The sequence below is a fragment of the Liolophura sinensis genome, chromosome 11, assembly GCF_032854445.1.
Source record: "Liolophura sinensis isolate JHLJ2023 chromosome 11, CUHK_Ljap_v2, whole genome shotgun sequence".
Taxonomy (NCBI): Eukaryota; Metazoa; Mollusca; class Polyplacophora; order Chitonida; family Chitonidae; genus Liolophura; species Liolophura sinensis.
In genome coordinates this window covers 24,475,846-24,494,325 of record NC_088305.1, presented here as the reverse complement: position 1 = coordinate 24,494,325, position 18,480 = coordinate 24,475,846, and the positions used below count along the sequence as shown (strand labels likewise).

At 46.7% G+C, this 18,480-nt stretch overlaps 1 protein-coding gene across 1 annotated transcript in view; it reads left to right on the top strand.

Annotated features, from left to right (window-relative positions):
• LOC135478225 (mucin-2-like) overlaps window positions 1-18,480 on the top strand; it is a 97,301-nt gene that overhangs the window by 53,791 nt on the left and 25,030 nt on the right. Inside the window, exons 34-37 of the mRNA XM_064758497.1 lie at window positions 176-8,248; window positions 9,169-9,440; window positions 10,863-10,998; window positions 12,031-18,383. Coding sequence (XP_064614567.1) covers window positions 176-8,248; window positions 9,169-9,440; window positions 10,863-10,998; window positions 12,031-18,383 — 14,834 coding nt within the window. The remainder of the gene's footprint in view (window positions 1-175; window positions 8,249-9,168; window positions 9,441-10,862; window positions 10,999-12,030; window positions 18,384-18,480) is intronic.

Here is an 18,480-nt window from a genome sequence, read left to right as displayed (position 1 = left end):
CACTGCAACAATGCCTACAATTGCATCCATCCCTATCAGCACTCCACCTTATAATAGAACTGCAACCTACTGCTGTCACAACTCCTATGGGCCACCAAGTCTTCGACTGCAACAATGCCTACAACTATATCCATCCCTATCAGCACTCCACCTTATAATAGAACTGCACCTACAGCTGTCACCACACCCATGGCCACCAAATCTTCCACTGCAACAATGCCTACAACTGCATCCATGCCTATCACCACTCCACCTTATAGTACAACAACGTCTACAGTTTTCACCACTCCTATGGCCACCAAGTCTTCGACTGCAACAATGCCTACAACTATATCCATCCCTATCAGTACTGCACATTACAATAGAACTGCACCTACAGCTGCCACCACTCCCATGGCCACCAAGTCTTCGACTACAACAATGCCTACAACTGCATCCACCCCTATCAGTACTGCACCTTATAGTACAACTGCACCTACAGCTGCCACCACTCCAATGGCCACCAAGTCTTCGACTGCAACAATGCCTACAACTGCATCCATCCTTATCACCACTCCACCTTATAGTAGAACTGCACCTGCAGTTGCCACCACTCCCATGGCCACCAAGTCTTCGACTGCAACAATGCCTACAACTGCATCCATCCCTATCAGTATTGCACCTTATAGTACAACAACGCTTACAGCTGCCACAACTCCCATGGCCACAAGGTCTTCGACTGCAACAGTGCCTACAACTGCATCCATCCCTATCAGCACTCCACCTTATAATAGAACTGTACCTACAGCTGTCACCACTCCCAAAGCCACAACGTCTTCGACTGCAACAATGCCTACAGCTGCATCCATGCCTATCAGCACTGCACCTTATAGTACAACAACGTCTACAGTTTTCACCACTCCCATGGCCATGAAGTTTTCGACTGCAACAATGCCTACAACTGCATCCATCCCTACAAGCACTGCACCTTTTAGTAGAACTGCACCTACTGCTGTCACCACTCCCATGGCCACAAAGTCTTCGACTGCAACAATGCCTACAACTGCATCCACCCCTATCAGAACAGCACCTTATAGTACAACTGCACCTACAGCTGTCACTACTCCCTTGGCCACCAAGTCTTCGACTGCAACAATGCCTACAAGTGCATCCACCCCTATCAGCACTCCACCTTATAGTAGAACTGCACCGACAGCTGTCACCACTCCCATGGCCACCAAGTCTTCCACTGCAACAATGCCTACAACTGCATCCACCCATATCGGTACCACACCTTATACTACAACAGCACCTATTGCTGTCACCACTCCCATGGCCACCAAATCTTCGACTGCAACAATGCCTGCAACTGTATCCACCCCTATCATTACTACACCTTATAGTACAACTGCACCTACAGCTGTCACCACTCCCATGGCCACAAGGTCTTCGACTGCAACAATGCCTACAACTGCTTCCTCCCCTATCAGCACTCCACCTTATAGTACAACTGCACCTGCTGCTGCCACCACTCCCATGGCCACCAAATCTTCGGCTGCAACAATGCCTACAACTGCATCCATCCCTATCAGTACTACACCTTATAGTACAACAGCACCTACAGCTGTCACCACTCCCATAACCACCAAATCTTCGGCTGCAACAATGCCTACAACTGCAGCTATCCCTATCAGTACGGCACCTTATAGTAGAACTACTCCGACAGCTGTCACCACTCCCATGGCCACCAAGTCTTCCACTGTAACAATGCCTACAACTGCATCCACTTCTATCAGAACAGCACCTTATAGTAGAACTGCACCTACAGCTGTCACCACTCCCATGGCCACAAGGTCTTCGACTGCAACAATGCCTACAACTGCATCCACCCCTATCAGTACCACATTTTATAGTACACCAGCACCTACTGCTGTCACCACTCCCATGGCCACCAGCTCTTCGACTGCAACAATGCCTACAACTGCATCCACCCCTATCAGCACTCCACCTTATAATAGAACTGCACCTACTGCTGTCACCACTCCCATGGCCGCCAAATCTCCGACTGCAACAATGCCTACAACTGCTTCCACCCCTATCAGCACTCCACCTTATAGTACAACTGCACCTACAGCTGTCACCACTCCCATGGCCACCAAATCTTCGACTGCAACAATGCCTACAACTGCAACCATCCCTATCAGTTCTACACCTTATAGTACAACAGTACCTACTTCTGTCACCACTCCCATGACCACCAAATCTTCGGCTGCAACAATGCCTACAACTGCATCTATCCCTATCAGTACTGCACCTTATAGTAGAACTGCACCGACAACTGTCACCACTCCCATGGCCACCAAGTCTTCGACTGCAACAATGCCTACAACTGCATCCACCTCTATCACAACAGCACCTCATAGTAGAACTGCACCTACTTCTGTCACCACTCCCATGGCCACCAAGCCTTCGACTGCAACAATGCCTACAACTGCATCCATCCCTATCAGCACTCCACCTTATAATAGAACTGCACCTTTAGCTGCCACCACTCCCTTGGCCACCAGCTCTTCGACTGCAACAATGCCTACAACTGCATCCACCACTATCAGTACAGCACCTTATAGTACAACTGCACCTGCTGCTGTCACCACTCCCATGGCCACAAGGTCTTCGACTGCAACAATGCCTAAAACTGCATCCACCCCTATCAGAACAGCACCTTATAGTACAACTGCACCTACTGCTGTCACTACTCTCTTGGCCACCAAGTCTTCTACTGCAACAATGCCTACAAGTGCATCCATCCCTATCAGTACTACACCTTATAGTACAACAGCACCTACAGCTGCCACCACTCCCTTGGCCACCAGCTCTTCGACTGCAACAATGCCTACAACTGCATCCACCCCTATCAGTACAGCATCTTATAGTACAACTGCACCTGCTGCTGTCACCACTCCCATGGCCACAAGGTCTTCGACTGCAACAATGCCTACAACTGCATCCACCCCCATGAGAACAGCACCTTATAGTACAACTGCACCTACTGCTGTCACTACTCTCTTGGCCACCAAGTCTTCGACTGCAACAATGCCTACAAGTGCATCCACCCCTATTAGTACTACACCTTATAGTACAACAGCACCTACAGCTGTCACCACTCCCATGGCCACCAAATCTTCGGCTGCAACAATGCCCACAACTGCATCCACCTCTATCAGAACAGCACCTTATAGTAGAACTGCACATACTTCTGTCACCACTCCCATGGCCACCAAGCCTTCGACTGCAACAGTGCCTACAACTGCATCCATCCCTATCAGCACTCCACCTTATAGTACAACTGCACCTACTGCTGTCACTACTCTCTTGGCCACCAAGTCTTCGACTGCAACAATGCCTACAAGTGCATCCACCCCTATTAGTACTACACCTTATAGTACAACAGCACCTACAGCTGTCACCACTCCCAAGGCCACCAAATCTTCGGCTGCAACAATGCCTACAACTGCATCCACCTCTATCAGAACAGCACCTTATAGTAGAACTGCACCTACTTCTGTCACCACTCCCATGGCCACCAAGCCTTCGACTGCAACAGTGCCTACAACTGCATCCATCCGTATCATCACTCCACCTTATAATAGAACTGCACCTTCAGCTGCCACCACTCCCTTGGCCACCAGGTCTTCGACTGCAACAATGCCTACAACTGCATCCACCACTATCAGTACAGCACCTTATAGTACAACTGCACCTGCTGCTGTCACCACTCCCATGGCCACAAGGTCTTCGACTGCAACAATGCCTACAACTGCATCCACCCCTATCAGAACAGCACCTTATAGTACAACTGCACCTACTGCTGTCACTACTCTCTTGGCCACCAAGTCTTCGACTGCAACAATGCCTACAAGTACATCCACCCTTATTAGTACTACACCTTATAGTACAACAGCACCTACAGCTCTCACCACTCCCATAGCCACCAAATCTTCGGCTGCAACAATGCCTACAACTGCATCCATGCCTATTAGTACAGCACCTTATAGTACAACTGCACCAACAGCTGTCACCACTCCTATGGCCACCAAGTCTTCGACTGCAACAATGCCTACAACTGCATCCACCCCTATCAGTACAGCACCTTATAGTACAACAACGCTTACAGCTGCCACCACTCGCATGGCCACAAGGTCTTCGACTGCAACAGTGCCTACAACTGCATCCATCCCTATCAGCACTCCACCTTATAATAGAACTGCACCGACAGCTGTCACCACTCCCATGGCCACCAAGTCTTCGACTGCAACAATGCCTACAACTGCATCCATGCCTAGCAGTACAGCACCTTATAGTACAACTGCACCAACAGCTGTCACCACTCCTGTGGCCACCAAGTCTTCGACTGCAACAATCCCTACAACTGCATCCACCCCTATCAGTACTGCATCTTATAGTACAACAACGCTTACAGCTGTCACAACTCCCATGGCCACCAAGTCTTCGACTACAACAATGCCTACAACTGCATCCATCCCTATTAGTACTGCACCTTATAGTACAACTGCACCTACTGCTGTCACTACTCCTTTGGCCACCAAGTCTTCGACTGCAACAATGCCTACAACTGCATCCACCCCTGTCAGTATTACACCTTATAGTACAACAGCACCTACAGCTGTCACCACTCCCATAACCACCAAATCTTCGGCTGCAACAGTGCCTACAACTGCAGCTATCCCTATCAGTACGGCACCTTATAGTAGAACAACTCCGACAGCTATCACCACTCCCATGGCCACCAAGTCTTCCACTGTAACAATGCCTACAACTGCATCCACTTCTATCAGAACAGCACCTTATAGTAGAACTGCACCTACAGCTGCCACCACTCCCTTGGCCACCAAGCCTTCGACTGCAACAATGCCAACAACTGCATCTATCCCTATCAGCACTCCACCTCATAGTAGAACTGCACCTGCAGTTGCCACCACTCCCATGGCCACCAGGTCTTCTACTACAACAATACCTACAGCTGCATCCACCCTTATTAGTACTACACCTTATAATAGAACTGCACCTACTGCTGCCACCACTCCCATGGCCACCAGCTCTTCGACTGCAACAATGCCTACAACTGCATCCACCCCTATCAGCACTCCACCTTATAATAGAACTGCACCTACTGCTGTCACCACTCCCATGGCCGCCAAATCTCCGACTGCAACAATGCCTACAACTGCTTCCACCCCTATCAGCACTCCACTTTATAGTACAACTGCACCTACAGCTGTCACCACTCCCATGGCCACCAAATCTTCGACTGCAACAATGCCTACAACTGCAACCACCCCTATCAGTTCTACACCTTATAGTACAACAGTACCTACTTCTGTCACCACTCCCATGACCACCAAATCTTCGGCTGCAACAATGCCTACAACTGCATCTATCCCTATCAGTACTGCACCTTATAGTAGAACTGCACCGACAACTGTCACCACTCCCATGGCCACCAAGTCTTCGACTGCAACAATGCCTACAACTGCATCCACCTCTATCACAACAGCGCCTCATAGTAGAACTGCACCTACTTCTGTCACCACTCCCATGGCCACCAAGCCTTCGACTGCAACAATGCCTACAACTGCATCCATCACTATCAGCACTCCACCTTATAATAGAACTGCACCTTTAGCTTCCACCACTCCCTTGGCCACCAGCTCTTCGACTGCAACAATGCCTACAACTGCATCCACCACTATCAGTACAGCATCTTATAGTACAACTGCACCTGCTGCTGTCACCACTCCCATGGCCACAAGGTCTTCGACTGCAACAATGCCTACAACTGCATCCACCCCTATCAGAACAGCACGTTATAGTACAACTGCACCTACTGCTGTCACTACTCTCTTGGCCACCAAGTCTTCGACTGCAACAATGCCTACAAGTGCATCCATCCCTATCAGTACTACACCTTATAGTACAACAGCACCTACAGCTGCCACCACTCCCTTGGCCACCAGCTCTTCGACTGCAACAATGCCTACAACTGCATCCACCCCTATCAGTACAGCATCTTATAGTACAACTGCACCTGCTGCTGTCACCACTCCCATGGCCACAAGGTCTTCGACTGCAACAATGCCTACAACTGCATCCACCCCTATCAGAACAGCACCTTATAGTACAACTGCACCTACTGCTGTCACTACTCTCTTGGCCACCAAGTCTTCGACTGCAACAATGCCTACAAGTGCATCCACCCCTATTAGTACTACACCTTATAGTACAACAGCACCTACAGCTGTCACCACTCCCATGGCCACCAAATCTTCGGCTGCAACAATGCCCACAACTGCATCCACCTCTATCAGAACAGCACCTTATAGTAGAACTGCACATACTTCTGTCACCACTCCCATGGCCACCAAGCCTTCGACTGCAACAGTGCCTACAACTGCATCCATCCCTATTAGCACTCCACCTTATAGTACAACTGCACCTACTGCTGTCACTACTCTCTTGGCCACAAAGTCTTCGACTGCAACAATGCCTACAAGTGCATCCACCCCTATTAGTACTACACCTTATAGTACAACAGCACCTACAGCTGTCACCACTCCCAAGGCCACCAAATCTTCGGCTGCAACAATGCCTACAACTGCATCCACCTCTATCAGAACAGCACCTTATAGTACAACTGCACCTACTTCTGTCACCACTCCCATGGCCACCAAGCCTTCGACTGCAACAGTGCCTACAACTGCATCCATCCGTATCAGCACTCCACCTTATAATAGAACTGCACCTTCAGCTGCCACCACTCCCTTGGCCACCAGGTCTTCGACTGCAACAATGCCTACAACTGCATCCACCACTATCAGTACAGCACCTTATAGTACAACTGCACCTGCTGCTGTCACCACTCCCATGGCCACAAGGTCTTCGACTGCAACAATGCCTACAACTGCATCCACCCCTATCAGAACAGCACCTTATAGTACAACTGCACCTACTGCTGTCACTACTCTCTTGGCCACCAAGTCTTCGAGTGCAACAATGCCTACAAGTGCATCCACCCTTATTAGTACTACACCTTATAGTACAACAGCACCTACAGCTCTCACCACTCCCATGGCCACCAAGTCTTCGACTGCAACAATGCCTACAACTGCATCCACCCCTATCAGTACAGCACCTTATAGTACAACAACGCTTACAGCTGCCACCACTCGCATGGCCACAAGGTCTTCGACTGCAACAGTGCCTACAACTGCATCCATCCCTATCAGCACTCCACCTTATAATAGAACTGCACCGACAGCTGTCACCACTCCCATGGCCACCAAGTCTTCGACTGCAACAATGCCTACAACTGCATCCATGCCTAGCAGTACAGCACCTTATAGTACAACTGCACCAACAGCTGTCACCACTCCCATGGCCACCAAGTCTTCGACTGCAACAATGCCTACAACTGCATCCACCCCTATCAGTACAGCACCTTATAGTACAACAACGCTTACAGCTGCCACCACTCGCATGGCCACAAGGTCTTCGACTGCAACAGTGCCTACAACTGCATCCATCCCTATCAGCACTCCACCTTATAATAGAACTGCACCGACAGCTGTCACCACTCCCATGGCCACCAAGTCTTCGACTGCAACAATGCCTACAACTGCATCCATGCCTAGCAGTACAGCACCTTATAGTACAACTGCACCAACAGCTGTCACCACTCCTATGGCCACCAAATCTTCGACTGCAACAATGCCTACAACTGCATCCACCCCTATCAGTACTGCATCTTATAGTACAACAACGCTTACAGCTGTCACAACTCCCATGGCCACCAAGTCTTCGACTACAACAATGCCTACAACTGCATCCATGCCTATTAGTACTGCACCTTATAGTACAACTGCACCTACTGCTGTCACTACTCCTTTGGCCACCAAGTCTTCGACTGCAACAATGCCTACAACTGCATCCACCCCTATCAGTATTACACCTTATAGTACAACTGCACCTACAGCTGCCACCACTCCTATGGCCACCAAGTCTTCGATTGCAACAATGCCTACAACTGCATCCATCCCTATTAGCACTGCACCTTATAGTAGAACTGCACCTACAGTTCGCACCACTCCCATGGCCACCAAGTCTTCGACTGCAAGAATGCCTACAACTGCATCCACCTCTATCAGTACAGCACCTTATAGTACAACAGCACCTACAGAAACCACGTCCAAAGGTATCACGCCTGCAACGTTTGCTAACAACTGCAACCTCTCCTATGATTGAAACGGCGACAATTTTAACTTTGCCGCCAACTGCAACCACTCCTACATTTTTCAGTGTGTGAATTAACTTCTGTAAGACACTGTTTAGACTTTGAAATTGGGAGATGACATGTTCTGATTTTTATGCTTTTAAGCGAAAGGAACCTTGTTCTTATTTAGATTTTATGCTTAACGCTGGTAGCCTAGTTTTTCACGCTTGCGGGTTTGATAGGGCTCAAAGCCTTTTGGTTTGAAACTCCGTTGTTTTTATTTTTTTTTAAATTTTATACTCGTGTCCTAGCAATAGCTATAATATTCATGCATGTCTTTGAAACATTGACATCTTGTAGTACACAACTGAAATTGATCCACCATAAAGTTTGTCATGCATGTAGGCCACGTGATATGGCGCCCATAGTGGGTAGCTGGCAATTTCATCGGAAAACGTCTCCAAAACGGCAAGCTCTTCAGACTTCATACTTACACGGAAATATTTGCCAAGACCCTCTCTAGAACTTGATATGTTTATTTTATTTTAACTCTGACATAAATTAGTCCTTTGTAGTCGTGTGTAATACCACACGTGGCCTATATTTTATTTTGTTCCATTTTATTGGAACTTTATCATAGATGTAAAATATTGAGTTCAATCTAAATATGGCAATAATTTGATTGGATTTTGTTGGAGACTGGAATATGCAATGAAACTCACAAACAGAAGACGATTGGAAAAGTAATGTGCCGTGCCAGGCTCAATGGTGCATATCCCATGTCCGTAAAATTCATAATTTTTCTTTAGGGGTTAAGAAATAACAAGGCCCCGCAACAATTAGAATAGAAAATTCCATTCAGTGTTAGTGAACTAAAATCGATTCATCAATTTTCTTTACAGCCCGCTGTGAGGCACAGGAAGGTATGTCGGATCCGTCTCTTATCCCGGACTCTGCCCTTAGTGCCTTAGACGCATCCGCTGTTTTGTCAAACTTAAGGCCCGGCAGTGCGTCTCCGTTCACATTGGAACACCCTGTCATCGAAATAACAGTCGTACTTGACCCATTCAAAGACGTGGAGTTGTACAAGGTTGTTTTTTTGGACCCAGTCGAAGTTGGTGTTAGCAGTTTGTTTATCAAAACAATCATGGAGGAAGACTTTATATTGTATGAGGTAACATCTGCAGCCATCTTTTCACATGTATTTTTTTGTCGATTTTGTTTGCTCTTTCGACTTGGGTTTACTGTTATTTAACAATATTTCAGCCATTTTATGACGGAATATTCCTGTAACAGATCATACACACTGCTGACACATTCACAGTGCTGCCTCACTGAACGCCATACCAAAGACACCAGACACGACACTCCAGACAGTATACTCCTTACAGCGCGTGTGCTGCTGTCTATTATCACTTTACATTACTTCCATCACTAGACAAGCTTGACCTTTGAAACCTTTCTGACCTAAGTTGTCTTCTTTAGGCATAGCCTCAGCACTGGTGGCCTTGCCCTGAACTATTTAATTTCATCAGCATTCATAAAAAATGAAAGGTTCGTTAGAATTATGTTCTGCATACTTTAAAGAGAATACATATGTATAAAGTATGCTTAGAAGTAAAGATTGTTTTTAGCGGTTTTTGATATCTTTTCTTGCTCTGGTGATCCCAGTGACATTTGTACAGGAATCACGGCAATGCCGAGGTCGCTGGGATCATCAGTGATGTAAAGCCATTGATGGCAGTGATGTAAAGCGAACCTAGAGAGTGGCACATATGATGTAAGGAGTATGTCCAGACAGAAACAATGAGCTGACTCCTATAATACCTATGCTGAGATCATTGTCACTTAAGTACCAACATTGCCATTGTTAAAGCACATAGAGTTCCAAGTAAACACATCTCTACGGCTTACCATAGGAACTTTTTGGCCCCTGTGAGAGTGAGTGAGTGAGTGCTTGGGGTTTAACGTCGTACTTAACAATTTTTTAAGTCATATGTCGACAGCCTTTTGTTATCCATTCTTCTTAAGTGATCTCCAGCATATTTCGTGAAAGAGCATCATGGCGTTTGTATGGGAACGCTGTCTATCCCTTTTTGCCAGCGAAAGATGTGTCTCACCAATGTTGTTGCTGTGAGTTCGTCCACTGGGGGGTGTTTCTCAAAGGGGTCACAATGTTACGCCGGTCACAAACGCCAAGCCTGTGTAAGCCGTCGGTATGCGACGTTATGGTGAGTAGGCCGGCGTAACATTGCGACCCCTTTGAGAGAGCCCCAGCCCCCAGCTCATGATCGCATCGTCTCCAGTCGTACGTGGGAAGGCCTGTCAGTAGCCTGCGAATCATGGCATTTGCTTCCCCCAGGCTATGCCCAGTTTCCTTCCACCATAATGCTGGTCGAAGTCATATAAGTGAAACAATCTTGAGTACCACGTAAAATTTTCCCCTGACACTCTGGTTTTCTCTACCTATGAAATTGGCTACCATCCTATATAAGTAAAACCTTGTTAAGTATGAGGTTTTGTGACAATATAATAAATCAGTAAATTATATTTCATTTCTTTTTAGGATAATATGAGTTGTTCTTGTTTTTTTTAGAATATGTATCCGGCAGATAACCCTCAGCTGATTTTCCCCGTTGGTGTTTTTGCCCATTCCTTGATGGTTCAAGTGACTAACGACAATCCGGGTTCGGACATGGAGTTCCAACTTGAGATCTGGGCCTGTTTTGTTGGTAAGATCTCAATAAATCAATTTCGTTACACTGTAAGCGCGTTTGATTACATGCCACGTTTTCACTTCATGTCGTTAATCTATACGTGTCTCTTTTGTCGTTATTTCTAAAAGAAACTTATCATGCTACACTGAGAGAAAATTTGGACCAACCGACTCAGAAATCTGAGTTATACTATTGAGCTAATTCAACTCATAAAACTGAGTCATATGACCAGATGAGCTAACCATGTGAGTCAACAATATAACCGGGTTCCAGGACTTGGCATGATTTCATGATGAGTTTCATGACTCAGTTGATCTTCTCATTTGACCCATTTTTCTGGGTGAATTAGCAACCCGCTTTGGATAAGCTACCGTATTCGCCGAACAGGCGAGGATATTTCTTTTTCTGTATACCTGTGGAGTCAGGAAAGCACGTGCCAGCCAAAGGCAACGATCCGCTGTATGCCTACTGAGTCAGTGCCGCACGTGACAGTGTACGAGTCAACAACTTTTCTTTCTTTCATTTTGAAAAGAGTTTTAATGATTCAAAACAATTAACAACAACACATAGACAAACTCGTAACACGTCCTTGCAAATTCAGTAGATAACTAGTAATAACTAGTAGTTCACCTAAAGCAAGTATTTCTCTCTCAGCTCAGCCAAGGTTCCCAGTCAGGCCTTATGTTCTTCTCATCGTATGTCCCGTGAATTCGGCATGCTGACGGTCCCACAGCCGAAAAGAGCCCGTGAAAACACAGTGTGCGCAGGCTGAAGAGCTGGTGATATTTTAGACCAAAAAATGCTCTTCATTGTGATAACTTCGTTATACCAGCATGTTGTGTGGGTGTACGGTCTGATACTTCGTCTTTAAAATCAATATTTCCACTCGCCCTTCGGACTCCTGAAAATACTGATCAACTCGACGAAACATTAGGCTGTAGGTCTATACCCACGCAACATGCTGGTATATCTCACAGCATATATGCACACAGCCCGCAACTAACAGCTAGGTGTATTATTTTTTACTATCTTCACTATCTCTTTCAGGTATGACGACAGCGCCATCTAAAACTACAACCGAAACTACTACCACAAAATTGTTTCCATCAACTACACCTCCAACAACATATATCCCCGTTAGTAAAAGTTACACTGCAACAAAGCCAGCGCCGACAACGACGACAACTGTAACCCCGTCTACAATTACACCTTTTACTTCAATAACGCCACTATCTGTTACCACACCTGTCAGTACAACACCTTACTCTACAACAATGCCTTCAGCTAAACCTACACCTACTACTACTACACCTCAGACTACAACACCACCAACTGGGACTACAGCTTTCAGTACAATACCTTACTCTACGACAGCGCCTACAGCTATTTCCACACCTATCAGTACCACACCTCAGACTACAACACCGCCATCAACTGGGACCACACCTATCAGTACAACACCTTACTCTACAAAAGCGCTTGAAGCTATAACAACGCCTGTCAGTACAACGCCTCAGACTACACCACCACCGGAAACTGGAACTACACCGAAAACTACTATACCTTACTCTACAAAAGCTCCTACAGCTATAACCACGCATATCAGTGCCACGCCTAAGACTACGCTGCCACCACCATCTGGGACTACACCTATTAGTACAACACCTTACTCTGTAACAGTGCCTGCAGCTATGACTACGCCTGCCACGCCCAAGACTACGCTGCCACCACCAACTGGGACTACAGCTTTCCGTACAACACCGTACTCTACAACAGGGCCTACAGCTATAACAACGCATATCAGCACCACCCGTCAGACTACACCACCACCAACAACTGGGACTACACCTATCAGTACAAAACCATACTCTACAATATCACCGACAGCTATCACTGCGCCCATCAGTACATCGCCTCAGACTACAACACCACCACAAACTGCGACTACATCTTTTAGTACAACACCATACTCTACAAAAGCGCCTACAGCTATAACAACGCCTATCAGCACAAGGCCTCAGACTACACCACCATCGCCAACTGGAACTACACCTAAAACTACAAGACCTTACTCTACAAAAGGGCCTACAGCTATAACCACGCATATCAGTCAGGCTACCGGACCACCAACTGCGACTACACCTATCAGTACAACACCGTACTCTACAAAAGTGCCTACAGCTATAGCAACGCCTGTCAGTACAACGCCTCAGACTACACCACCACCGGAAACTGGAACTACACCGAAAACTACAATACCTTACTCTACAAAAGCTCCTACAGCTATAACCACGCATATCAGTGCCATGCCTAAGACTTCGCCACCACCACCACCTGGGACTACACCTATTAATACAACACCTCAGACTACAACACCACCAACTGGGACTACAGCTTTCCGTACAACACCGTACTCTACAACAGGGCCTACAGCTATAACAACGCATATCAGCACCACCCGTCAGACTACACCACCACCAACAACTGGGACTACACCTATCAGTACAAAACCATACTCTACAATATCACCGACAGCTATCACTGCGCCCATCAGTACATCGCCTCAGACTACAACACCACCACAAACTGTGACTACACCTTTTAGTACAACACCGTACTCTACAAGAGCACCTACAGCTATAACAACGCCTATCAGCACAAGGCCTCAGACTACACCACCATCGCCAACTGGAACTACACCTAAAACTACAACACCTTACTCTACAAAAGTGCCTACAGCTATAACAACGTCTATCAGTACAACGCCTCAGACTGCACCACCAGCGCCATCTGGAACTACATTTAAAACTACAACACCTTACTCTACAAAAGCACCTACAACTCTAACCACGCATATCAGTACCACGCCTAAAACTAAGCCACCATCAATAACTCCAACTCCACATATTAGTACAACACCTTACTCTGTCACAACGCCTTCAGGTATATCCACACCTATCATTACAACACCTCAGACTACTACACCAAAAATTGGGACTACACCTATCAGTACAACACCTTACTTTACAACAGCGCCTTCAGCTATAACCACACCTATCAGTACAACACCTTACTCTACAACACCACCATCAACTGGGACTACACCTATCAGTACAACACCTTACTCTACAAAAGCGCTTGAAGCTATAACAACGCCTGTCAGTACAACGCCTCAGACTACACCACCACCGGAAACTGGAACTACACCGAAAACTACTATACCTTACTCTACAAAAGCTCCTACAGCTATAACCACGCATATCAGTGCCACGCCTAAGACTACGCTGCCACCACCATCTGGGACTACACCTATTAGTACAACACCTTACTCTGTAACAGTGCCTGCAGCTATGACTACGCCTGCCACGCCTAAGACTACGCTGCCACCACCAACTGGGACTACAGCTTTCCGTACAACACCGTACTCTACAACAGGGCCTACAGCTATAACAACGCATATCAGCACCACCCGTCAGACTACACCACCACCAACAACTGGGACTACACCTGTCAGTACAAAACCATACTCTACAATATCACCGACAGCTATCACTGTGCCCATCAGTACATCGCCTCAGACTACAACACCACCACAAACTGCGACTACATCTTTTAGTACAACACCGTACTCTACAAAAGCGCCTACAGCTATAACAACGCCTATCAGCATAAGGCCTCAGACTACACCACCATCGCCAACTGGAACTACACCTAAAACTACAAGACCTTACTCTACAAAAGGGCCTACAGTTATAACCACGTATATCAGTACAACACCTCAGGCTACCGGACCACCAACTGCGACTACACCTATCAGTACAACACCGTACTCTACAAAAGTGCCTACAGCTATAACAACGCCTGTCAGTACAACGCCTCAGACTACACCACCACCGAAAACTGGAACTACACCGAAAGCCACAATACCTTACTATACAAAAGCTCCTACAGCTATAACAACGCATATCAGTGCCATGCCTAAGACTTCGCCACCACCATCACCTGGGACTACACGTATTAGTACAACACCTCAGACTACAACACCACCAACTGGGACTACGGCTTTCCGTACAACACCGTACTCTACAACAGGGCCTACAGCTATAACAACGCATATCAGCACCACCCGTCAGACTACACCACCACCAACAACTGGGACTACACCTATCAGTACAAAACCATACTCTACAACAGCAACGACAGTTATAACTACGTCCATCAGTACATCGCCTCAGACTACAACACCACCACAAACTGTGACTACACCTTTTAGTACAACACCGTACTCTACAAGAGCACCTACAGCTATAACAACGCCTATCAGCACAAGGCCTCAGACTACACCACCATCGCCAACTGGAACTACACCTAAAACTACAAGACCTTACTCTACAAAAGTGCCTACAGCTATAACAACGCCTATCAGTACAACGCCTCAGACTACACCACCAGCGCCAACTGGAACTACATTTAAAACTACAACACCTTACTCTACAAAAGGACCTACAACTACAACCACGCATATCACTACCATGCCTAAGACTAAGCCACCACTACCATCTGGGACTACACCTATTAGTACAACACCATACTCTGTAACAGCGCCTGCAGCTATGACCACACCTACGAGTGCCACACCTCAGACTACAACACCACCGGAAACTGGAACTACACCGAAAACTACAATACCTTACTCTACAAAAGCTCCTACAGCTATAACCACGCATATCAGTGCCACGTCTAAGACTACGCCACCACCACCAACTGGGACTACATCTATCAGTACAACACCGTACTCTACACAAACGCCTACTGTTATAACAACGCCTATCAGTATAAGGCCTCAGACTACACCACCACTACCAACTGAAACGACACCTAAAACTACAACACCTTACTCTACAACAGCGCCTACAGCTATAACCACGCATATCACTACCACGCCCAAGACTATGCCACAACCAACAACTGGGACTACACCAATTACTACAACACCTTACTCTCTCACCGCGCCTTCAGCTGTATTCACACCTATCAGTACAACTCCTCAGACTACAACACCAAAAACTGGGACTACACCTATCAGTACAACACTTTTCTCTACAACAACGCCTTCAGCTATAACCACACCTATTAGTAACACACCTCAGACTACAACACCAACACCAACTGGGACTACACGTATTGGTACAATACCTTACTCCACAAAAGCTCCTACAGCTATAACAACGCCTATCAGTACAACGCCTCAGACTACAACACCACTACAAACCGGAACGACACCTAAGACTACAACACCTTACTCTACAACGGCACCTACAGCTATAACCACGCATATCAGCACTACGCCTCAAACTACACCACCACGAACAACTAAGACTACACCTATCAGGGGAACACCTTTCTCTACAACAGGACCTACAGTTATAACAACGCCTATTAGTACAATGCCTCAGACTACAACACCACCAACTGGGACTACACCGATCAGTACAATACCTTTTTCTGCAACAGCGCCTACAGCTATAACCACACTTATCATTACCACAACTCAAACTAAAACTCCACCACTAAACTGGACTACACCTATCAGTACAACACCTTATCTTACAACGACGTCTACAGCTATAACCACACCTATTAGTACCACACCTCAGACTGCAACACCACCACCAACTGGGACTACACCTATTAGTACAATACAGTACTCAACAAAAGCGCCTACAGCTATAACAACGCCTATCAGTAGCACGCCTCAGACCACAACACCACTACCAACTGGAACGAAACTTAAACCTAAAACACCTTACTCAGCAACAACGCCATCAGCTATAACCACACCTATCAGAACAACTCTTTACTCTACAACACCACCATCAATTGGGACTTCACCTATCAGTACAACACCTTATCTTACAACGGCGTCTAGAGCTATATCCACACCTATAAGTACCACACTTTGGACGATAACACCGCCGCCAGCTGGGACTACGCCTATCAGTACAACACCTTACTCTACTAAAGCGCCTACAGCTATAACAACGCCTATCAGTACAACGCCTCAGACTACAACAGCACCACCAGCTGGAACGACACCTAAACCTACAACACCTTACTCTACAACAATGCCTACAGCTATAACCACGCATATCAGCACCACGCCTCAGACAACACCACCACCACCAACTGGGACTACACCTTTCAGTACAACACCTTACTCAACAACAGCGCCTACAGCTATAACAACGCCTATCAGTGCAAGGCCTCAGACTACACCACCACTACCAAGTGAAACTACATTTAAAACTACAACACCTTACTCTACAAAAGCACCTATAACTATAACCACGCATATCAGTACCACGCCTAAGACTACGCCACAACCAATAACTGGGACTACATCTATTAGTACAACACCTTACTCTGTCACAACGCCTTCAGTTATATCCACACCTATCAGTACAACACCTTATCTTACAACAGCCTCTACAGCTATAACCACACCTATTAGTACCACACCTCAGACTACAACACCACCACCAACTGGCACTACACCTATTAGTACAACACCGTACTCTACAAAAGCGTCTACAGCTATAACAACGCCTATCAGTACAACGCCTCAGACTACAACACCACCACCAACTGGCACTACACCTATTAGTACAACACCGTACTCTACAAAAGCGCCTACAGCTATAACAACGCCTATCAGTACAACGCCTCAGACTACAACACCACCACCAACTGGCACTACACCTATTAGTGCAACACCGTACTCTACAAAAGTGCCTACAGCTATAACAATGCCTATCAGTAGAACGCCTCAAACTACAACACCACCACCAACTGGGACTACACTTATTGGTACATCACCTTACTCTACAAAAGCACCTACAACTATAACCACACATATCAGTGCAACACCTCAGACTACAACACCAGGAACTGGGACTACACTTGTTAGTACAACACCTTACTCTACAAAAGCACCTACAGCTATAATGACGCCTATCAGTACAACGCCTCAAACTACAACACCACCACCATCTGGAACTACACCTATCAGTGGAACACCTTACTATACAGCAGCACCTACAGCTGTAACCACACCTGTCAGTACCACACCTCAGACTACACCACCACCATCTGGGACTACACCTATCAGTACAACACTTTTCTCTACAACAACGCCAACAGCTATAACCACACCTATCAGTACAACACCTCAGACTACAACACCAGGAACTGGGACTACACCTATCAATACAGCACCTTACTCTACAACAGCACCTACAGCTATAACGATGCCTATTAGTACAACTCCTCAAACTACAACACCACCAACTGGGACTACACCTATCAGTGGAACACCTTACCCTACAACAGCGCCCACAGCTGTAAGCTCACCTATCAGTACCACACCTCACTTTACAACAGCACCTACAGCTATTACCAAGCCTATCAGTACCACAGCTCACACCACAACTTCACCAC